This window comes from Tamandua tetradactyla, chromosome 1 (assembly GCF_023851605.1).
Source record: "Tamandua tetradactyla isolate mTamTet1 chromosome 1, mTamTet1.pri, whole genome shotgun sequence".
NCBI classification, from domain to species: domain Eukaryota; kingdom Metazoa; phylum Chordata; class Mammalia; order Pilosa; family Myrmecophagidae; genus Tamandua; species Tamandua tetradactyla.
Window position 1 is genome coordinate 152,216,843 of NC_135327.1, and position 25,164 is coordinate 152,242,006.

At 36.9% G+C, this 25,164-nt stretch overlaps 1 protein-coding gene across 3 annotated transcripts in view; it reads right to left on the minus strand.

The window, feature by feature from the left end:
• SAMTOR (S-adenosylmethionine sensor upstream of mTORC1) overlaps window positions 1-25,164 on the minus strand; it is a 131,585-nt gene that overhangs the window by 12,227 nt on the left and 94,194 nt on the right. For all 3 annotated transcript variants that reach the window (XM_077111277.1, XM_077111356.1, XM_077111431.1), the window contains exon 4: window positions 5,418-5,532. In XM_077111277.1, coding sequence (XP_076967392.1) covers window positions 5,418-5,532 — 115 coding nt within the window. The remainder of the gene's footprint in view (window positions 1-5,417; window positions 5,533-25,164) is intronic.

Genomic DNA, 25,164 nt, shown 5'->3' on the forward strand with positions numbered 1-25,164 from the left:
CAGTTCACTCTTTTTATTTCTGAATAGCATCCCAGTATATCAAGGTTTATTTTTCAACATATTCTTTTAGATATTTTATACTTTTAGGTTTACATTTAAGTATGATCCATTTGGTGGTTTTTATTTTTTATTTTTGTATATTGTGCAAAGTATGCAACTGAAGTTCTTTTTCTTTTGTACATGAATATCCAGTTGTTCCAACACCACTAATTGAAAAGAATATCCTTTCTCCACTGACTTGCCTTTCTATCTTGGTTGAAATCATCAGTCTGTAGTTTGGGCCTATTTGTGAACCCTTTCTTTTATTCCGCTGATATATTTTTCACCCTTTACACTAACAGCACAATGTCTTGATTACTGTATAATCATACTGTATTATAATTATAATAAATCTTGAAATAATCTAATTTGTCTATTTTTTTTTCTATTTTACTGATTTCCAATGTGGTCATTATTACTTCCTTTCTTGTATTTAAGATTCAATGTGCTCCTTTTTACTTCTTAGTTGAAAAGCTGATGTCACTGCTTTGAGGCATCTTCTTTTCTAAATAAAGGTGTTTAGTGCTATAATTTCCCCTTAGCCCTACTTTAGTAGAAGTCACACATTTTGATATTTTATGTTTTTACTTATTTTCATTTCAACATTTGTTCCTTGTGAGTCCTTCTTTGACCATGGGTTATTTAGAAGCATGCTATTTAGCTTTCAAACATTTGAAGATTTTCCAGAGATGGTTTCTATCTAGTTTAATTTCATACTGGTGTATGACTTGATTCCTTTTAAATCCCTTGAGCATTGTTTTACAGTCCAGATAGTCTATCTTGGTAAACATTCCATTTGTATTTGAAAAGAATGGGTAGTGTGCTGTTTTTGGTGGAATGCTCTTTAAATGTAATAAAGTTAAGTTAGATGACAGTTGTAATGGATTGGACTGGGTCCCCCCAAAAGATTAGTTCACGTCCTATTCCCTAGTACCTCAGAATACGATCTTTTTTTTGGAAATAAAGTCATTACAGATGGGATTAGGCAAGCTCAAATGAGATTATAGTGGGGAAGGGTGGGCCCTTAATCCAATATGACTGGTATTCTTACAAGAAGACAACATTTGGACATAGAAAAGAAAACCCCATGTGATGACTGAGACAGAGAATGTCATAAATTGCCAGCAAGCCAATGCCAGAAGCTAGGAGAGAGACACGGAACATATTCTTCCTTAAGGACTTTAGAGAAAGCATGGCCCTGTTGATACCTTGGTTTCAGACTTCTAGCTTCCAGAACTGTGAGACAATAAATTTCTACTGTTTTAAGCTACCTAATCTGTGGTATTTTGTTATAGTGGCCCTAGCAAACTGAAACAATATTGATTTTCAAGTCTTCTATATTCTTACTAGATTTTTTGTCTATTTGTTCTATCGATTTTTAAGAAGGAAGGTATTGAAATCTCTGACTACATTTTATAAGTATTTATTTCTCCATGCTGTTTTATCAGTTTTTGTTTCATGTATTTTGAAGATGTCATTAGGTGCATAAATGTTTAGGACTGTTATGTACTCTTGATAATCTAACCCTTCTATCACTAGGAAATGACATCTTTATCCCTGGTAATATTCTTTACTCTGAAATCTACTTTGCCTGATTTTAATATAGCCATATCAGCTTTCTTTTCACTCTCCTTTTACTTTTAACCTATTAGCATTAAAGTGCAGTTCTTATAGGTAACATATATAATCTGACAATTTCTTCTTTTAATTAGATGTATATAGGCTACATCTGTATGACATAACTAATATAAATCTATAATATTGTTATCTGTTTTTTATTTGCCCCATCTGCTCATTGTTCCCTTTCTCTTTCTTTCCACCATCTTTTGGATTAGCTAAATCTTTTTTATGATTCCATTTTATCACTTTTGTTGGCTTATTAGCTATAACTCTGTTTCATTTTACTGGTTGCTTTAGAGTTTATGGGATACATCTGTGATAGTATGAAGCTGTATGTAACCCAGAAAAGATCATGTTCTTAAAAGCTAATCCATTCCTGGAGGTGGGATCTTTTGATTAAGTTATTTCCATTGAGGTGTGTCCCAGGAGGGTCTTAATGCTTTTACTGGAGTCATTTATGAGAGGAAATTCAGAGAGAAAAGCCAGAAAAGCTGAGAGAGAAGGACACACAGAAACAAGAGATGAACTCAACGATCAGAAGCTGTAATCAACAAAACCCGGAAAAGAAGGGAGAGACCACCAGATGTCACCATGTTCCTGCCCATGTGACAGAAGAGCTGAGGATAACCTGTAACTGGTCTTAAGGGAGAAGTTACTGTCCTTTGGTACCTTGATTTGGACATCTTTGCAGCCTCAGAACTGTAAACTTGTAAGCTAATAAATTCCCACTGTTAAAAGTCAGCCAATTTCTGGTATACTGCATTTTTTTTAGCTTTAGCAAACTACAACAGCATCTTTAACTTATTATAGTCTACCTTCAAGTGATATCGTACCACTTGATATATAGTATAAGAACTTTAAAACACATGTTTCCATTCCTCATCCCATTCTTTGTACTACTGTTAGACACTTTAATTTTACATATATTATAAATCCTATTCTATATTATTTTTAAAAGAAATTTAGATAATGAGAAAAATTTTTACTTTTTTTATCAATGAAGTTATCATCTCTGGTACTCTTCATTGTTGTGTAGATCCATATTCCAACTCAGCTAAAAGACTTTTTGTTTAAGATTTCTTATAATGTCAGTCTGTTGATGTTGAATTCTTCTAGCTTTTGTGTCTGAAGATGTCTCTTTTTTGCTTTTATGTGTGGAAGATATTTTCTCTGGGTATGGCATGGAATTCCTGGTTGAAAGACTTTAGTACTTTAATAAATCTTAAAAAAAAAATCCTTAACTGATTTTAAGACTTTCTAACTGGTTTTAAGGAATTTGATTATGAGTGCCTTGGTATAATTTTTCTTCATGTTTCTTGTGCAGTTCTTATAGGTAACATATATAATCTGACAATCTCCTTTTAATTGGGGTATATAGGCTACATCTATATGACATAATTGATATAAATCTATAATATTGTTATCTGTTTTTTATTTGAGATTCTTTGAATTGAGGTTTATAGTTCTCATCAAATTTGGAAAATTTTTGGTCATTATTTCTCCCACTCCTCCCCTTTATGGGGACTCAAATTACGCTTTTATTTGTCCTCCTGAAATTGTCTCACTGCTCAATGATGTTGGTTCATTTTTTAAAATTCACTTTTCTGTGTATTCTGCCCAATGCTATGTGAATCTTGAGTTTCTAGTTTGGCTAATGGGAACAGATACTATCTGCAGCCTGTGTGATGAGCACCAGGAATATATCCTCCAATCTTTTCAGGTGGTTCTTTCTCTTAGTTTTCCACATGTGCTGATTACTATTCATCTAAGCACTCAACCCTTTACAGATTTCTGTAGTGTTCCTTCTGGGCAACTCTCTTCTCTTTGGTGTTTTGTCTTATGAACTTGAGTTGCCATGGTCTTCCAGGATTCTCAGCTCCATCTCCTCAATGCAGGGAATCAGCTGGGTTATAGTTGGTTCTTTTTCTCTGTGCCACAACTTGGAAATAATCTCAAGGCAATATAATTGGGATAAAAGTAGGGCTCACCTTGTTTGTTTTCCATCTTTCAGGGGTCATTGTTTTCACCGCCTGATGTCCAGTGTCTTGTAAATCATTGTTTCTTGTATTTTGCCAATTTTCTAGTTGTTTCAGACAAGGGAAGAGGGGATAAATTTGGTCCCTCTTGGCCAGAAGTATAAGTCCCTTCCTTTTCTTTTAGAATTAGTCATAGGACATGAGAAAGAGAAAATCTGTTTTTACTACTGAACTTCTGTATAGCAGTTCTTTCTCTTTCTGTAATGACGACACATTTGAAACTTTATAGCCCCATCTATAAACAAATTTAGTATGAAAAAAATTTTTAGACCTACAGTTCAGATAAAAAAATTCATCATGCCTCAGCAGTTCCTGAGGGATAGGTCATTTTTAATGTGTGTTCTGGGAAGAAAGGGGAGAGAATCCATGTAGAAAGCCACCTGCACTTTAAAACGATTGTCCCTGTGGTAGCACAGGAACTCTCTGCAGTGATAAACTAAGAACAGGTGGTTTACTGCAGAGCAAATATAAAGTCTATCTTTAGGAAGTAGAGAAAATAGACATGGTTTTACCATTTTCTTGCTCACCAATACTACTCACATGATTCAATCTGGACAGTCACACCAATCAAAATTATACATAATTAAATAAAAGATTCATATGAAAGTTGAATATGCAGAAACTTTTCAATAATAATAGCAAACATTTAATACTCTCTATAATAGACACCATTAGGTTCTTTATATACTTTTTCTCAAGTAAACATTACCATAATTTTATGAAATTAGTACTAACTCCATTTTACAGATGAGCAAACTGAGCTTACATTCTAATCGATATTCTCTTTATAACATTAAAAATTCAATTTGTGATGGGTATTTTTTGCTTATATTTTGTTGGTGTTTGGAAATATATCAAAAGTAAAATGGTAAACACTGTGAGTTTGTCATTCAGGAAAAATCTGATTTTTTTCTGATACAAATAAAGAATTTATCTGCTCTGGAGTCATCTATTTTCAAAAAAACAAAACAAAAAAAATCCTTAACACAAACTCCTGGGATCATATGAATAAGATAAAAGAATACTTACACTGATAAGGAGGTGATTATGATTTTCACTGAATTGAAGTGTCATATTATGACAGTGTCATAATAATCGACGCACTGTTATGTTCTCAAAGAGAAGGGCCCTGTCATTTACTGAAGACCTATAATGTGCCAGGCCAAATTTAGTTGGATGCTTATTCTTACCTCTGTTTAATAAAGGCAGAGGAAACAGTGTATGTAGTTCCATCTACTCAAGTATAAATACCTGGAATTTAATAAAATTTTGGTTGAATCCAAAGCCCCTGCCTTTTCCTATCATTTCATAATGGCTCTACATCACAGTACATTTCAGAAAGATAACATTAAAAAAATAAATGAAAATAAACAAAAAGTCTAAATATTACAGTTACCTGGAAATCTTTGTAATCTAATGTTATTGATTATAATAATGATTCTATTATACTGCATAGCACCAGATTATGGTTATTTAGATGGCAGACAAAGTACAAAACAAGGAAGAAAATAATGACAAATACAGTACTGGTCACCTTAACATTGGTTAACTAAATTAGCTGACAACTGTCACAAAATATAAACTTATTTTTAAACAGAAATATTTCTTACCAACTGAACACAAGAAATAAATTTGCTATTTCAGGAATGTAAATACAATGACATTTTTCCATGGTAAATAAACATATTAAATATTAAAGTCTGAAAACAAAACTATGCATACCTCTACAGCAGGTACAATGTCTATGCCAACAGTTAGAAATTCCTCAAACTTCAGAAATGGGTTAAAGCAGCTGCCAACATCAAGTAATCTGATCTTTCCTGAGGTTTGTAGCAACCTAAAAACAGATATTTTATCTTATAAAAGACAAACTAAAAAAAAAGTATAAGAAAAAAATTAAAATATTTGAGAATAATAAAGATCATACAGATTAGTGGTGCTCTAACATTTTTGTCTCAGGATCCTTTAAACATTTAAAAATTACCAAGGTTCTCAAAAACTTTGTTTTGTGGGTTCTCTCTATCAACAGTTATCATATTAGAAATTAAAAGTGAAACATTTAAAAAATATTTATGAGTTCATTTAAAAATGATAAAACCATTATATATGCTAATATAAATAACCCTTTTTAAATGAAAAAGCAACCACGGACTTTTTTTTAAAAGTTGTAAAAAGTAAGGCCTTGTTCTATATTTTTTCAAGTCTATTTAATGTCTGGCTTCATAGGGGATGGATTCTCATATCTGCTTTTGCATTGATGCTGATGCAACATAACTTGCCATGTATTATCTGGAAAACTCCACTGTATACTCTTGATAGAATGTGAATAAAAAAGGCAAATGACATCTTAATAGCATTATGAAAATAATTTTTCCACTGTAGAACCCTTGAAAGGGCCTCGGTCCTCAGACCCACACTCTGAAAACATTCTTGGTAGATGAAAGACTCCATTAGCAAATTAATTCTCAGTATCCAATATATAACGTCTCTGGAATTAACTTTAATTTGTCTCAATGATTTAAAAGGGTCTAAGATAAAAGCATAAATAGAATAGTATTTTTTAAGTCATGAAAAATTTCTTGTGTTCAAGAACTTTCCTCATATCAGAAAATAGAAAAAAGAACTTAAAGAAATAAAAGAAATGACTATTTTATAAAGCAGCAAAATTTACTCATGCTGCAACTGAAAGGAATTTATGTAGCAGTAAGTAAGGATGGGAAAAAAACAGATTTTTCTGGCCCTAAGCCTGTAGCCCCAATGCTCAGACAGTAATGCAACAACAAGAAAATCATATGAACATAGGTCAACTTCATACTTGGAATTTTAACTGACATGAAGATAATTTTCTTAAAAAAATTCATGAGTACATACTGGGAAAATAAAATGTGGGGAAAATTGAGTAAACAGAATCATGGTTCCTTGAAGTCTAAAGAGTAGAGAGAACCTTTCCAGCTTCTCTCCCATGGGCTAACATACAGTATCTTAGGCCCATTAGAGATGCTGAACCACTGACAACAGATTAAACTCTTGGAAAATGCACTATAAGTCAAAATGGAGCATGAGGTTGCTACATTTTATAGAAATAATCCAATCACCATTTGATTATAAATTGACTATAAGAGACATGCTTAAAATAGTACATGACAGTGTATAGAAACATGAAAACAATATGAATCAAATAAAGAAAAGATTTTTGGCAATTTTATTATATTTGAAAACTCCTCTGAAGAGGGGCTATGAGCATATGAGAAAGTAGCAATTTCACCAAAGTGGGCTTTCATTTTCTTTATAAAACAATTCAATAATCATGACTATGACCTCCAGGTGAGTGTAAGTTATAGCAGGTAGTATCTTAGAGACCCTCCCTGTTAGAGAGCTGCTCCTAGGGCTAAAGAGGTAATTTACTGCAGTCAATCTGGAAACAGACTATTACGTAATTTGGGTGATACCTAAAAATAAATAATCATTTGTGAAGTTGAAGTAAGTTTAATGATATTTGAAATATCACAATATATTAGCTCCAAAGAAGAGAAAGAGAGGTCAGTGAATCAACGGTACAAGTTGTTAAACAGAGCAAAAGCCCTAGGAGATACGGGCCAAAGAAATGCCTGGTATATGCTGGTATTTGCTTTGGAATTAATATAAATTTGAATACTCAGATTGTAACCAGTGAGAACAAATGGGAATCTATAGTGATATACAAACTACTAGTCATTTGAATTCTTACTTGGGGTTGTGATTAAGAACAAGAGTTCTGGAATAAGACCAAGATTCTGTCACTTAAGTGTATAATAAGGGGATAAAACTACCACCCACACTTAAGAAGTGTTTCCAGGATTAAATGAAAAAGTGCATTTATAATGCTTAGCCCAATCCCTGGTACATGGTAAGTGCTCAAAAAGTGACAGATACTATCATTAGCCATTATTATCATGTTAAATATAAAATCTCTGATGCCATCTACTAATAATCTTCCTCAAGCATAGTAAAAGAATTTGCCTCACTAAAATCTGTATTAATGATCCTAATACACATGCTAAAGCAGAGATATTCTTCTGATAGTGTTTTTAAAAGAACTATGCTTCTTGAAAACTGAATTTCTATCTAGTTAGAGTATTCTAAATCCTTTGAATTAATTCAACATTATGATATAATCACCAATAACTTAAAAATACCATGGATTAGTTTAGTAATTTATCAATTCTCAGTAATACACTTATTTGTCCATTTTAAGTTCTTTGATTTAGCACTGCGCTGGTTTGAAAGGATGTATGCCCCCTAGAAAAGCCACGTTTTAATCTAAATCCCATTTCGTAAAGGCAGAATAATCCCTATTCAATACTGTGTGTTTGAAACTGTAATCAGATCATCTCCCTGGAGATGTGATTTAATCAAGAGTGGTTGTTAAACTGGGTTAGTTGACGACATGTCTCCATCCATTTGGGTGGGTCTTGATAAGTTTCTGGAGTCCTATAATGCGGGATATCACTTCGGTCCCCGTTCCTCCAGCTCTTTACCTAGCAACTATTTACATCACATTTCTAACCATCCCATTGGTCCTTCAAGTGAGGACCAGCCCTTCCTCTAAACCCCCCGCCTGAGCCTTCCATTTATGGCAATAAAACCCGTCCCAACCAATCAAAAAATTGCTCTAAGCCCTTCTCGCTCACCCCTCCCCTAAACGCTTCACCCTATATAAGCAACTGCACTTCCTCTAATAAACGTTGGATGTGCACCTCCACCCGTTCCCGCGACTCTTCCTTGAGCGGCGTGCGCCCTCCACACCTTCGAGCCCCCGGGACCGAAAGCAGATCCGGACTGCCCGAGTCCCCCCGTTCGCTAAGAGACGGACCCCAAGCGGGAGTCACAGAAATCAGGACAGGAAACAGCTCTCGCACTATAAAAGAGGAAATATTCTGGAGAATGAAAGAGATTTAGAGAGCAGAGCAGAATGACATAGCCATAAGAAGCAGAGTTCACCAGCTGAAAAACTTTGGAGATAAAGAAGGAAAATGCTTCCCAGGGAGCTTCATGAAATAGGAAGCCAGGAGAAGAAGCTAGCAGATGACACAGTGTTCACCATGTGCCCTTCCAGATGAGAGAGGAACCCTGACTGTGTTCGCCATTTGCCTTCTCACTAGAGAGAAACCTTGAATGTCATCGGCCTTCTTGAACAAAGGCATCTTTCCCTGGATGCCTCTGATTAGACATTTCTATACACTTATTGTAACTGGGACATTTTTTTGACCTTAGAACTGTAAATTAGAAACTTATTAAATTCCCCTTTTTAAAAGCCATTCCATTTCTGGTATGTTGCATTCTGGCAGCTAGCAAACCAGAACAAGCGCTTTAATTTTTTTTTAGCTCCTTAATTTTTTATTTAGATAAAACATACACATACAGGTTAAAGAATATCACACAGTGAAATCCATGCAATTACCACCCAGGTCAAGAAATAAACACTGCCTGCACTTTGGAAACCTCCTATTAACTGGACCCTAACTCTGACAACAAGCCCCACCCCTTTCCCTCATGGTGACCACTCTCCTAATTTTAGTAATAATCACACCCCTTATTTCCTTTTATAGTTTTACTACCTATGACTGAATGCTTAAATAAATATAGTTTGGTTTTACACAACACATCTGCTTTTGTGACTTGCTGATCTATATATTATGTTTGTGAAAGTTATGTTCATAGTTTGAACATTTGGTTAAAACATAAGGTTTTGTTTGCATCTTTTTTTGGGGGGGGGGGTGCCTGGTCTGGGAATTGAATCCTGGTCTCCTGCATGGAAGGCAAGCATGCTACCACTGAAGCACCTGTGAACCCCCAAAACATAAGTTTTTAATCCATCTTTGACTTTATTACATAACATGATACTGTTATCCCAAGTATTTGCTCTAATTCCCAAATGTCAGTGGCCTTTAGGTATCATTCTGTTTATGCCTTAATTTGGACATTTTCTTGGCTTTAGAACTATAAACTTGTAAGCTAATAAATCTCCACTGTTAAAAGCCAGTCCATTTCTGGTATATTGCATTTCATCAGCTTTATTAAACCAAAACATTCTTTTTACATCTGTAATGATTACATTGTTGTTAACTTTAAGGTGCTGAAATTTATCAATCTTTAGATTTATGGCTACACTTTACATGTGCTAATTCTTCTCTAGGCACAGTGATGAAATTCACTAGTATGTTTTGTTTCTATATTCACTGCCATATCCTCAGCACCTAGAAAACTGTCTGGAACATAGTAGGTGCTTAAGACAAGTGAGTTCCCCATCTTTGTGTATGCATGTATCAGCGTATGGATGCTGTACTGGCTTGTTGGTCTGTTTCTATTAAGCCAATACTACACAGTCTTAATGCTTATAGCTTTATAACATGTCTTAATTTCTGTTAAGGCAAATGCCTCCCATCTTATTCTCTGCACTTTGTTTTTCCCTGCAGATTTCACAATTACCCTATCAAATTCCAAAAACAAAAACACAAACTGCAACTGAAAACACTCCATTGGGACTCTGATTATAGTGGCCTTGAGTCTGAAGATTATTTGGGAAAAATTAACATTTTTATAATACTGAAACTTCTAATGAATGGGTGTTTTATCGTTCTTTATTTATCTAGGTTTTTAAATTATATCCCAATAGTTTTATCATTTTCTCCAAAAAGTTCTTATACATATTCTGTTATATTTCCTGGTCTCTCAGATTTTTGGATATTATCTTTGTCCTTGTATGAATAATCTTTATAGCTACCTTTTTAAAATCTTTTATTAATTATAGATATACCATTGTTTTTTGTACACTGATTTTGTGTCCAACAACTTTATTAAATTCCTATTATTCTCAATTGTTTATTTATAGATTCTGAATTTCTAACCTGTGTGCATAATTATATAATCTGTGAAGAATGACACATACATTTCTTTGTCTATTATGTATCTATCCATTCACCCATTCATTCATCTACTTTTTGCCTTACTGCTCTGTCCAGAAATTCTGGTACAATGTTAAACAGAAGTGGTTTCTATTATTTTCCTTCCATTCTCAAAGAAAATATTTCAATGTTTCATCATTAAATACAACTGCTGTAGGTTTTGAATAGCATCGTACTGATAAACCTGAAGTTCCTTTTATGCTTTGCTAGTTTCTTCTTTTTTAGTTTCAACAAATCAATGTTGAACTTTATCAATTATTCTCTACATCGAGATATGACTTCTCATTAATTTATGTGGTAGAAAATTAATTATTTGCAGTGTTAAATTAACCTTATCATTTTAAGCATTTGTTCTGCTTAAATGTATATATATGGATATGTACGTGTTTGATTTTTGTGTCTATGTTCATGAGTGGGGTGTGCTGGCTTGAAATGATGTATGTACCCTAGAAAAGCCATGTTTTAATCCTAATCCCATTTTGTAAAGGCAGCCATTTCTTCTAATCCTATTCAGTATTGTATGTTTGAAACTGTAATCAGATCATCTCCCTGGAGATGTGATTTCATCAAGAGTGGTTGTTAAACTGGATTAGGTAGAGGTGCGTCTTCACCCATTTGGGTGGGTCCTGATTAGTTTCTGAAGTCTTATAAAAGAGGAAACATTTTGGAGATTGAAAGAGGTTCGGAGAGAGCAGAGAATGCTGCAGCACCAAGAAGCAGAGTCCGAGCCAGTACCTTTGGAGATGAAGAAGAAAAACGCCTTCCAGGGAGCTTCATGAAACTAGAAGCTAGGAGAGAAAGCTAGCAGCTGACACCGTGTTCACCACATGCCCTTCTAGCTGAGACAGAAGCCCTGACTGTGTTTGCCATGTGCCTTCTCACTTGAGAGAGAAACCCCGAACTTCATTGGCTTTCTTCAACCACAATATCTTTCCCTTGATATCTCAGATTGGACATTTCTATAGACTTGTTTTAATTGGGACATTTTCTTGGCCTTAGAACTGTAAACTAGCAACTTACTAAATTCCCTTTTTTAAAAGCCATTCCATTTAGCAAATTAGAACACTGGGTTAGATTATAATTTTTTTCTTAGTACTGTTCATAAAGGGTGTTTTAATATTGAGGTTTGCTAGTGATTTGGGGGAATTCTTTATTTTCAATTTTTAAAGTTTATATAAGACTAAAATTGATTTTTCCTTGACTGTTAATAGAACTTGCCAGTGAAACCATTTGGACCTGGAGATTTATTTCTGAAAAAATGTTTAATAACGGATCCAACTTCTTTAAAGATTACAGGCCATCCTGTCTACTGCCTATCATTTACTAGCATAAAGTTATTCATTATACCCTTTTGTTATTCTTTTAATGACTTCAGCATCTATAGTTAAACTTTTTCTTTCAATCTTGAAATTGTTTGACTTATTTTTTGTGATCTTAGATTTTTAAACTTTAATATTGTTTTTTTAAAAACCTAATTTTTATGTCTGTTGAGGCTTTCTAGGATCCCTGCTCTTTTCTTTAATATTTCCTTTTCACTCTGTTTTTTTTGAGGGGGGGAGGGAGAGGAGGGGAGTGTAGTGGTTTAAAGCTGTATGTACCACAGAAAAATATGTTCTTAAATACAATCCATTTATTTGGATTCAAACCCATTGTAAGTAGGATCTTTTGATGAGGCTACTTCAGTCAAGGTGTGACCCGCCTCATACAATATGGGTCTTAACCTTATTACTGGAGTCTTTATAAACAGAATGAATACAGAAAGAAAAGAGGGGGAAAAAAAGTCACAGAAGAGGCTGAAAGCAAGAAAGCCTGGAAGAGAAGGGAGAATACAGTAGACGATGCCATGCGCCTTCACATGTGGCAGAGGGGCCCAGGATTGCTGGCAGGCAGTTTTTGGGAAGAAAGCATTAACCTGATTTGGATATTTTTTTGGCCTCAAAACTGTAAGCTAATAAATTCCCATTGTTTAAGCCAGTCCACTTCATGGTATCTACTTTAAGCAGACCAGGAAATGAAAAGGGGAGTGTATGTGTATGTGTGTGTGTGGGGGGCAGGGAGTGTGACTGTTGTTTGCCATATGCTCTCTCACTTGAGAGAGAAACCCTGAACTTCACTGGCCTTCTTGAACCAAAGTATCTTTCCCTGGATGCCTTAGATTGGACATTTCTATAGACTTGTTTAATTGGGACATTTCTTCGGCTTTGGAACTGTAAACTAGCAACTTATTAAATTTCCCTTTTTAAAAGCCATTCTGTTTGTGGCATATCACATTCCAGCAGCTAGCAAACTAGAACACACACACATATATATATATACACATATACACAGAGATATTAAGCAAATGTGCAAAATATTAACTATTAGTGAATTTTAAGTAAGAGTATTGGTTGCTACTCTCACAATTTCCCTAGAGGTTTGAAATTATCAAACCATAATTAAGGGAAAATAAAACAAATCTCTCAAAAAAGTTTGTGGATATGTCTATCAATTTTTGCTTCATATCATCGAAGCTATACTATCAGGTTCATACAAATTTAAAATTATTATATTTTCCTGCTAAACCACATCTTTTATCATTACGAAAAATGCCTCCTTTATCTCTAGCCATAATATTTATTACTAAAGTTTTATGATTTAGATGTCTTTTTAAGGAACATAAATTGAATTTTAAAGTCCAGTCAGATATCTGTCTTTCAACTGGAGCATTTAGATCATTTACTTTTTTTTTAAGATCATTTACTTTTAATGTAATTAACATATTTTGATTTATGTCTAGCATCTTTCATTGAACTTTCTATTTTCCCCAACTGTTCTATGTTTTTCTTCTTCCCCTTTCTCACTTTCATTTAGAATCATTCAGGGAACTTTAAAAATCATCCAGAAATTCTGATTTAAATAGTTTATGATGATGTCTGATCATTAGGACTTTTAAAAGTTCCCCAGGTGACTGTACTGAGCAGCCACGGTTGAAAAATGGCTTTAGAGTCTTCCTTTTAAATTTTAATTGTTCCACATATATCTTATTGCTAATTTGAAAAATTTATACTGTTTTACTTCTTTTAGTGTTACTTAGAAAAACATACACTTTACTGAATAACGTTAACCTTCTCTCAGACCACACAAAGTTTGAAAACACTTAAATTCTGCTAACCACCCAACTTATCTTTTTGTGTTATTTTGATGTTTTTTTTTTACTGTAAGCTCTTTATTTTTCTTGAAAAAATTATATTTGAAAATTCTTTGAGCAAAAGGATTTGCCTTTGTTTCTCTCAGGCAACCTGGAGTACCATTTTTCATTTCAACTAAATAAATTTAGGGTTTGACGTTTTTTCTGGAACACCTCGGAGATGTGAATTTGGATTATGAATTTGTGCTTGGGATGACTTGTGGTCGATTTGTCAGAGTCTGTCATGCTCTGGATGAATGGGGGTAGATTTACTTCCGATTCACTCCTTTTTCTTTTTTCTTTTTTAGATGGGCAGGCTCCAGGAACTGAATCTGGAACTCCAGCACATCAAATGAGAATTCTGCCACTAAACCACCAGTGCACCACCCCAGATTCGCTTTTTAACTGAAAACGTATTATTTGGGAGTTTCACTTCTCTCAGGGGAAGACAAAACCCAAAGCTCAAGTTTGCCAGTCTGGGAAAATGTCCTCAGGACAACAGAAGCTTTGTGCTCTGCTTACCTCTCTGGGTTCCTACCACCATTTGGATTTTGGCCTTATCAATTCTCTGATGTTTTCAAGATTTATCCAGCTTTTTAAAACCTAATAGTGGTTTTCAGGGTGAGAGATTCATCAGAATACCTAGCTAGTTATACTCTAGTTTAACTTTTAAAGTAGAATACATAAACAGATAAAACCAACTTTAGTCTAAGTAGTCAGTATAAAATCAGTTTATGACAACATAGCCAGTAGTTACAAAAAGAGTTTAAACTGTAGTGTTTTGTTATTTTTCATTAATACTCTAGGTATGCTAAGGGCCAAAATAGTCTCTGAATAACTTTTAAAATGATTTTCAAGTTTCTTCTTCAGAAGAGGCTAGGAGCCAACCTCCACTGATTTTTAATTGATAGACTTTACTTACTCAATATTAGTTTTAATATTAGAAAATGAGAACCTAGTTTCAGAATCAATTCTTCATTAAATTTTTAAAAATTTAAAAATTAGAGAGGAGTGCCAGTTGTAATAATACACAATAAGAGGAACAACTTGGAAATGTATGCTCATTCTTGCTTCAAGTTCTCAAATGTTAATTTCTTTGTAAGAAATAAGTATCACAATTTTAACAAAATTATGTTGAATTTTGGTGAACAATATTCAAATTATCTAAACATTTTGATATATACAATAGCTACAATATTAACAATCTATATAAATCTTTCTGTGATTTCTGTGACTAAGTCATAAATACTGGATTTTGCTGCCTAAATTGATAATAGAAGAAAATGCTAAATTTTAACTAGAGGTGAGTGAAAACGATGTTTTTTTTTTTCTTTCAAGTTCATGGACCACTCTGAATTCCCTTTATAGACTCCTAGTAGGTTATGGTTCAGATAAACTAAACCTAGACAGGTTCACCTCATGGATAAAAGCTGTCAAATATAAAGAAAAATCATTTGGCGGGAATGGAGTACTTCCTTTCTAGGGAACCCATGGTTATTAGGAGGTAAATCGGTGGCTCACGTCTAAGTATACAGGAACACTCAGAAGGTACTTTTTATTTTACTCTCATCTTTGGTTCCATATTATTCTTAATACATTTGCCACAGTCACAATATTTTTCATACTTTAAATTGTACCTGTTTTTATATTACATATCACTTTTGCAACGTGGGAATTCTAGAAATTCTCTTCAAACAAAACAAAATATCTCAGACATAAATATAAAATGAAACAACCAATTTTCTTTTCCCTTTTAACCATTGCTTGCGTTGTTTTGCAAGAGAGAAATAAATAATTCTTTTATATTATCATTATGTAAACTATCCTGGTTTCTCTCAGACTTAACCTTATTATTGTTACAGGAATTGTAATTAGTCCAAAATGAATCAATCTTATAAGAGCTACTTCTTTTAAAAAAGACAATTTTGATGTATGGAATCAGCAGTCATTGTTTCTTTCAATGAAAAATTCAACAATAAAATGTTACTACTACTTATGCAAATTCCCATAATAACATTTTGGGGAAAAATCCCTCTTTTTGCAAGTTAAAATGTAGCTAATGTGGTGATTACATATCTGTATTTCAAAAAATTGCCAAAACAAAGGAAGATTCAGTTATTTAACAGAACAATATAATAAGACCTTGATTTTTCTGAATAATACACAATTCAACTACTCTTCCCCATTGCAGTTGATGATCAGGAAATTCCAGTATTGTGGCATTCAATCCACATTTTAGAGTATCTTTCACTCACAGAATTAAAAAACAAAACAAAACAAAAAAGCCTTCGTCAGGTGATATGTTCTAATTTTTTATATGGAAAATATTACTACAACTGTGGGGTTGTCAATTAACCTGGAAGATGAAATTCTAAAAAAAGAAATTAGATTTCGAAAGGCAATTAAAAAGACAATTTATATTAAATAGCTATAATTATGTACATATGTAGTTATCAAGATTGTTTAATCTTAGTTTATAAGTCATTATGACTTGAATTTCTCTGAACAGTATTTCCAATATTCCACAAAAAAATCTAATTACCTTCAGTAATGATTAAAAAAACCACACAGCTTTCAATGTTAAATATCTGTAATTTGACAAACACTTACCGAATACATGTCATACCTGCCAGTTTGTGTGCTAACAGCTTCAACTATAAGTTGATTGAATAACAAATACTCAATTCCCTGATACTCAATGAATTCAGTCCAATGAAGAATACAAACATTCAAATAAGCAACATGAAACAGTGTGATGAGTGCCTAGGGAGTAGAAGAAAACTAGTAGAAGAGAAGGAAAATCTATAGCTGAGGACTGAAGATAAGCAGACTTTATGGGAGAAAATAGTACACAAAGAATTAAATGGGAAGATTGCTGAGGTGAGTAATTATCATTCTAGACAGAAATCATAGTAAGTGCAAAGTACAAAGGTATTTATTTCCAAGAAAGTGTGGACTTTCCACAGAATATCCAAAATTCATTAAAAAATGCCTTTTCAAGTGCTTTCCAGTCACTGGTTTCACTGTATTGCAGTCTTTTTTTTAAGTCCACAATGCTACTTCTTGCTTTTTCCCCTTAACACTTTATAATTTAAACTCACCTTGAATTTTAAAAACAATAAAAAAAAATATGCATCTCAAATGTTCTTAAAAATGATCACGGGTGATGAATATACAACTATGTATATTCATCAACTATGTGATGATGTTGTGAGCCACTGATTTTACACATTTGAAATGTATATGTGTGAAGATTTATTAATAAAAATATTTCTAAAAATAAGCATTTAATCACATGTCCTAGAAAACGGAGAAAATATTGTCTGAAATGGCCCTTTTATTGATTTTTCTAAGATGTGAAAATTCAGTTCTACTACCATGATATATATATATATTTTTTTTTTTGAGAAGAGAGAGACATTTGCTAAGTGCAAAGCCAGGAAATCAGAAAACCTATTGGCCATATATTTGTCTCCCTGAACTGGAGAAATTTTAGTGTTTATTAGCATTCACAAAAAGCAAGCAGGCTTAGGATGAGGATGGTGGTCAGTTTGAGCTGACTTGTGCTACTTCATTAATAATGATTAAGGGGGCTACGTGACTTCAGGGGTCTATGTGTAAGAGCACCCGACTTTAAGGCTGCAAAACAAGATAAGGGGATAAAAGCAAGGCCAGTCATGAGTTGTCTTGTTACTGCCCAGTTACAGTGAAAAGATTATACAGTTTCAAAAACAACCTGTCAGCATTAAAGAAACAAGACATCTGGGTTCAGTGACTTACAACAGTAACAGATCTTTACTTCTGGTTACATTACAATATATCAGAAAGTTAGAAACATTCAGACAATGATTCAATCACTAAAATTATATTTGTTAGTGTTCCATTACAATCCCCCCCCCCCCCCCCCCCCCCCCGTTTCTCTTATCTATTCTCTAATCTTGAGGGACATCTGGGTGATGATTGCTCTAGTTTCTTTGAAAAGCAGCAGGGGAATGGAACTCTTTTACTTGCAATTGAAGGTATTCATGAGTTTCTGGTTGTTCTTGGAGGGACTAGTTTCTCCTGAATTTCAACGCTTAACTGGTATAGGAATAATTAGGTTTTAAGTTTCTGAAAAATAACTTGCTTTCTTTTTAAAGTCTTATTTTGTTGAAGATGAAGCTCTGACCTGTAGCAGACAGTAAGCAGTTATTGTGGGAACTGGCAAGTCCAAATTCCACTGGGCAGACTGGCCTGAAGTCTGAGAATTCTGGTAAGAGTGAAGTTGAAATATTGAGTCTGAATTCCTTAGGCTAGAAATTCAGGAAGGAATAGAGGATGTAGTCATAAAACAGAATTCCTTGTTCTGCTTAAGTTTTATACAACAATCAAGATGTAAATTTCCCAAAGAAGTAGAAGGCAGTTACTATGGTCACTAAAATGGGAATAACAGGTGGCTTGGAGGTTTTGTGGACCCCAGACAAAATCATGTTCTTAAAGCTAATTCATTCCTGTGGGTGTAGACTTATTGTGGGTAGGACCTTGGCATGGTTGGGGACATGTGTCAACTTGGCCAAGCTGTGGTACCTGTTTATTTGATTGGGCAAGTGCTGGCCTGTCTGTTGCAATGGGGACATTTCATAGGATGAGGTCATGATCACGTCAGTTGCATCCACAGCTGATTCCATTTGTAATCAGCCAAAGGGGAGTGTCTTCTACAATTAGTGATGCTAAATCTAATTACGGGAAGCCTTTTAAGGAGGACTCAGAGGAGACAGGTCCCATTCCTGCTTCGGCTGGTGAGCCTCTCCTGTGGAGTTCACCCAGACGCTCCATCTTAGTCGTCGGCTTCACAGCCTGCCCTATGGATTTTGGACTCTGCGTTCCTGCAGTCACATAAGACACTTTATAAATTTTATATTTGTGAGTGTTCCCTGTTGATTCTGTTTCTCTAGAGAACCCTAACTAATACATCTTGGTACCAGGAGTGGTTCTTAAGAAACAGAATCTTAAAAATGGGTTTTTATGAATGGTTTTCTACTCTGACTGGACTCAGAGACACTAAGGACTCTGATTCCTGTAATCAGAATGACACTCCCAATTCATGGAGTGAGCTGGCAAAGGAAATAGTCAAAATATCATCATTCGATTCTCCTAATGCTTCGCTTGTACGAAACCAGACTCTGGGGGATGATGTTTTTGACACCTTTACAGAGTTTTGTAGAAATAAGAGTTATAGAGATGTTGGTTGGTTGTTGTTAGATACACTGGCTACATTAAGCAGTGAAAGGGATGGGCTTAAGGCTTCAAACGAGAAGCTTAAGCACCGTCTGAAAGATGTAGACATTTCTATGAGTATCCTGAAAGAAAATCTTATATCCTGTAGCCGTAGACTTGAGATCTCTGAAAATCAGACTCAGAATCTTATTGTTAGAGTAGCAACTTTACAACGTAAACTGAAATCTCAGTCTTGCATGGTGTCTGCCGTTAAAGTGAGGGCATTGATTGGAAAGGAGTGGAACCCTGAAAAATGGGATGGTGACATATGGATTGATAATGATGTTGGGGGTGAGGGTGAAACCCTAGACCATGCTGAGTCTTCTTTAGATAACCCTGTAATAGTCTGCCCTGAGGACATAGCTGCCCCACCTCCAGCCTGCCTTGAGGAATTGGCCACCCAACCTCCTCCTGAAGGGATCAGCCCTAGAGTGATTAATCCCGTTTCACCAGATGAAACTGCAAATGAAAGCCCTGAAGAAAATGGCTTGGAAGATATTTCTAATTCTTTTCATGACCCACCCCCACCACCCCTCATTTCTTCCAGACCTATAACTAGACTAAAGTCCCAACAGGCCCCTAAAGGTGAGGTACAAAGTATCACACGAGGAGGTACGTTATACTCCAAAAGAACTGTGTGAGTTTTCCAACTTATATAGACAGAAATCAGGGGAATATGTGTGGCAATGGATTTTAAGAGTGTGGGATAATGGTGGGAGGAATATAAGGCTGGATCAGGCTGAACTTGTTGATATGGGCCCACTAAGCAGAGATTCTGCATTCAATATTATAGCTTGAGCAGTTAGAAAAGGTGTTAACAGCTTGTTTGGGTGGTTGGTTGAAACATGGATCAAAAGGTGGCCAACATTACCTGAGGTTGAAATGCCAGAACTGCCCTGGTATAATGTAGATGAGGGGATCCAGAGGCTTAGAGAGATTGGAATGTTAGAGTGGATTTATCATGCAAAGCCTGCTCTTAAACCCCAGGAATGTCCAGAGGACGCACCTTTTACCAGAACAGTGAGAAATAAATTTGTGAGAATAGCACCATCATCCCTCAAGAGCTCTGTGGTTGCACTTCTCTGTAGGTCAGATATTACTGTAGGAACTGCTGTCACTGAGCTGGAATCGTTAAACACAATGGGGATGACAGGATCCCGAGTTGGCAGAAGCCAGGTGGCAGCACTTAATCACCAAAGACAGGGTAGACGCGGCTATTATAATAGACAGCAAACTCACAGGAGGCGTCAAAATTATACGACACGCAGAGATTTGTGGTGTCGGCTAGTAAATCATGGGGTACCTAGAAATACAACAGAAGGGCAGTCTACTAAATTCTTGTTGGAGCTGTATAAACAAAAGAGTTCTAGGTCAAGGGAACAGAAGTCTAACCTGAATTACAAAAGCACAGAGTCACGGTGTCTTAATCAGTTTCCAGACTTGAAACAGCTTACAGACCCAGAGCCCCTTGAATGAAGGGGAGGCCAGGACCCTTTGGGGGAGAAACCTGTTACACTGCCACAAATTTATACTGTTAATCTTCCTCCAAGTCTTCCCCAAGGAGACCGATGGCCTTTTACCAGCGTAACTGTGCATTGGGGAAAAGGAAATGATCAGATATTTCGGGGATTATTAGACACTGGTTCAGAAGTGACATTAATTCCAGGGGACCCAACATGTCACTCTGGACCACCAGTCAGAGTGGGGGCTTATGGAAGCCAGGTGATCAATGGAGTTTTAGCTCAGGTCCGTCTCACAGTGGGTCCAGGGGCCTGTAGTTATTTCCCCAGTTCCGGAATGTATAATTGGCATAGACATACTGAGCAACTGGCAGAATCCCCACATTGGCTCTCTAATTCGTGCAGTGAGGGCTATTATGGTGGGAAAGGCCAAGTGGAAGCCACCAGAACTGCCCCTACCAAGCAAAATAGTAAATTAGAAGCAATACCGTATTCCTGGAGGGATTGCAGAGATTACTGCCACTCTTAAGGACTTGAAAGATGCAGGGGTGGTGATTCCCACCACATCCCCGTTCAACTCTCCTATTTGACCTGGGCAGAAAACAGATGGGTCTTTGAGAATGACAGTGGATTATCATAAGCTCAACCAGGTGGTAACTCCAATTGCAGCTGCTGTTCCAGATGTAGTATCATTGCTTGAGCAAATCAGTACTTCCCCTGGTACCTGGTATGCAGCTATTGATCTGGCAAATGCTTTTTTCTCAATAGCTATTAGTAAGGACCACCAGAAACAGTTTGCTTTCAGCTGGCAAGGTCAGCAATATCCTTTCACTGTCCTACCTCAGGGGTATATCAACTCTCCAGCCCTATGTCATAATCTTGTTTGCAGAGACCTTGATCATTTCTGCCTCCCAAAGACATTACACTGGTCCATTATATTGATGATATCATGTTGATTGGACCTAGTGAGCAAGAAGTAGCAACTACTCTAGATTTACTGGTAAGGCATTTGTGTGTCAGAGGATGGGAGATAAATCTAACAAAAATACAGGGGCCTTCCCCTCAGTAAAATTTCTAGGTGTCCAGTGGTGTGGGGCATGACGAGATATCCCTTCTAAGGTGAAGGATAAGTTGCTGCATCTGACCCCTCGCACAACCAAAAAAGAGGCACAACCCCTAGTTGGTCTTTTTGGATTTTGGCAACAACATATTCCTGATTTGGGTGTGCTACTCTGGTCCATTTATCAAGTGACCAGAAAAGCTTCTAATTTTGAGTGAGGACCTGAACAAGAGGAGGGTCTGCGACAGGTCCAGGCTGCTGTACAAGCTGCTCTGCCACTTGGGCCATATGATCCAGCAGATCCAATGGTGCTGGAAGTGTCAGTGGCAAATAGAGATGCTGTCTGGAGCATTTGGCAGGCCCCTATAGGAGAATCACAACGCAGACCCTTAGGATTTTGGAGCAAAGCCTTACCATCTGCTGCAGATAACTACTCCCCTTTTGAGAAATAGCTTTTGGCCTGCTACTGGGCCTTAGCAGAGACTGAATGCTTAACTATGGGCCACCAAGTTACCATGAGACCCGAGTTGCCTATCATGAGCTTGGTGTTGTCTGACCCACCAAGCCATAAAGTTGGGCATGCACAGCAGCACTCTATTGTAAAATGGAAATGGTATATATGAGATAGAGCCAGGGCAGGTCCTGAAGGCACAAGTAAGTTACATGAAGAAGTGGCACAAATGCCCGTGGTTTCCACTCCTGCCACATTACCTTCTCTTTCCCAGACCAGAGCTGTGGCCTCTTGGGGAGTTCCTTACAGTGAATTGACTGAGGAAGAGAAAACTCGGGCCTGGTTTACAGATGGTTCAGCACGATAGGCAGGTACCACCTGAAAGTGGACAGCTGTAGCACTATAGCCCCTTTCTGGGATGTCCTTGAAGGACAGTGGTGAGGGGAAATTCTCCCAGTGGGCAGAACTTTGAGCAGTGCACCTGGTTGTTCATTTTGCTTGGAAGGAAAACTGGCCAGAGGTGCATTTGTATACTGACTCATGGGCTGTTGCTAATGGTTTGGCTGGATGGTCAGGGACTTGAAAAGACCATAATTGGAAAATTAGTGACAAAGAGGTCTGGGGAAGAAGTATGTGGATAGACCTTTCTGAGTGGGCTAAAAACATGAAGATATTTGTGTCCCATGTGAATGCGCACCAGAGGGTGACTTCAGCAGAGGACGATTTTAATAATCAAGTGGATAAGATGACCCGTTCTGTGGATACCAGTCAGCCTCTTTCCCCAGCAACTCCTGTCATTGCCCAATGGGCTCATGAAGAAAGTGGTCATGGTGGTAGGAATGGAGGTTATGCATGGGCTCAGCAACATGGACTTCCACTCACCAAGGCTGACCTGGCTACAGCCACTGCTGAATGCCCAATCTGCCAGCAGCAGAGACCCACGCTCGGCCCCCAATATGGCACCATTCCCCGAGGTGACCAGGCAGCTACATGGTGGCAGGTTGACTACACTGGACCACTCCCTTCATGGAAGGGGCAGCGATTTGTTCTAACTGGAATAGACACACTCTGGATATGGGTTTGCTTTCCCTGCATGCAATGCTTCTGCCAAAACTACCATCTATGGGCTTATAGAATGCCTTATCCATTGTCATGGTATTCCACATAGCATTGCTTCGGATCAAGGAACACACTTCACAGCAAATGAAGCACAGGAATGGGCGCATGCTCATGGAATTCTCTGGTTTTACCATGTTCCCCATCATCCAGAAGCAGTTGGATTGATAGAACGGTGGAATGGCCTTTTGAAAACTCAATTACGGTGCCAACTAGGTGGAAAAACTTGAAAGGCTGGGGTAATGTTCTCCAGGAAGCTGTGTATGCTCTGAATCAGCGTCCGCTGTATGGTGCTGTTTCTCCCATAGCCAGGATCCATGGGTCCAGGAACCAAGGGGTGGAAATGGGTGTGGTACCACTCACTATTACCCTTAGTGATCCACTAGGAAAATTTTTGCTTCCTGTCCCTGCTACCCTGAGTTCTGCTGGTCTACAGGTTTGAGTTCCAAAACGGGGTGTGCTTCCTCCAGGAGAAACAACAGTGATACCACTGAACTGGAAGTTAAGATTGCCACCTGGTCACTTTGGGCTATTTATGCCTCTGGATCAACAAGCCAAGAAGGGGATTACATTATTGCCTGGGGTAAATGACCCTAACTATCAGAAGGAAGTAGGACTGCAACTACATAATGGAGGTAAAGAAGAGTTTTCTTGGAATATAGGAGATCCCCTAGGGCGTCTATTAGTACTACCATGCCCTGTGATTAAAATCAATGGAAAACTGCAACAACACAATCCAGGCAGGGCTACTAATGGCTCTGAAACTTCAGGAATGAAGGTTTGGGTCACCCCACCAGGCAAAGAACCACGGCCAGCTGAAGTGCTTGCTGAGGGTAAAGGGAACATGGAATGGGTAGTGGAAGAAGGTACTGATAAATATGAACTTTGACCACGTGATCAGTTACAGAAATGAGGACTGCAATGCTGTTTGTTCATGTTATACTATTTAAGTTGTAAGATACCAAGTTTAAGAATGACTCTTGCCCAAGGATTCACACCCTATTCTGGAGAGATTTAATGGGTTTCCAGTTATATGCAGGATAGTTGAGTATTGTCAGGTAAAAGAAAAAAAAATGTGCGCTTATTTGTTTTCATTTGTAAATTAAGTATGGTTTAAGGTGATATATATATAGGTGCCAAGTTGATAAGGGGTGGATTGTCATGGCTGGGGACATGTGTCAACTTGGCCAAGTTGTGGTACCTGTTTGTCTGGTTGGGCAAGTGCTGGCCTGTCTGTGGCAATGAGGACATTTCATAGGATTAGGTCATGATCACGTCAGTTGCATCCACAGTTGATTCCATTTGTAATCAGCCAAAGGGGAGTGTCTTCTACAATTAGTGATGCTAAATCTAATTATGGGAAGCCTTTTAAGGGGGACTGAGAGGAGACAGGTTCCATTCCTGCTTTGGCTGGTAAGCTTCTCCTGTGGAGTTCACACAGACCCTCCATCGGAGTCGTCAGCTTCACAGCCTGCCCTGTGGATTTTGGACTCTGCGTTCCTGCGGTCACATGAGACACTTTTATAAATTTTATATTTGCAAGTATTCCCTGTTGATTCTGTTTCTCTAGGGAACCCTAAGTAATATAGGCCTTATGATTATGTTATTTCAGTTAAGGCATGCCCTAGGTGGGTCTTAATCTTCTTACTGGACTCCTTATAAGAAGCTGAGTGAGAAGGACTCATATAGAAGCTGAGCAAGAAAGCCCCAGAAACAGAGAGGAAGCCACTGAAGCCAGAAGCTGGAAGCAATGAAACCTGGGGAGGAAAGGAGAGGCCAGCAGATACCTCCATGTGCCTTACCCTGTGACAGGAATCCTGGATTACCAGTAGTATTTCTTCAGAAAGAAGGTATTATCCATGATGCCTTGGTCTGGACATTTTTAAGGCCACAGAACTATAAGACTGTAAGCTAATAAATCTCCATTATTAAAAGCCAGCTCATTTCTGGTATATTGTATTTTGTCAGCTTTAGCAAACTAAAACAAATACTGCAGTGCCTTCCTTACAGGGCTAT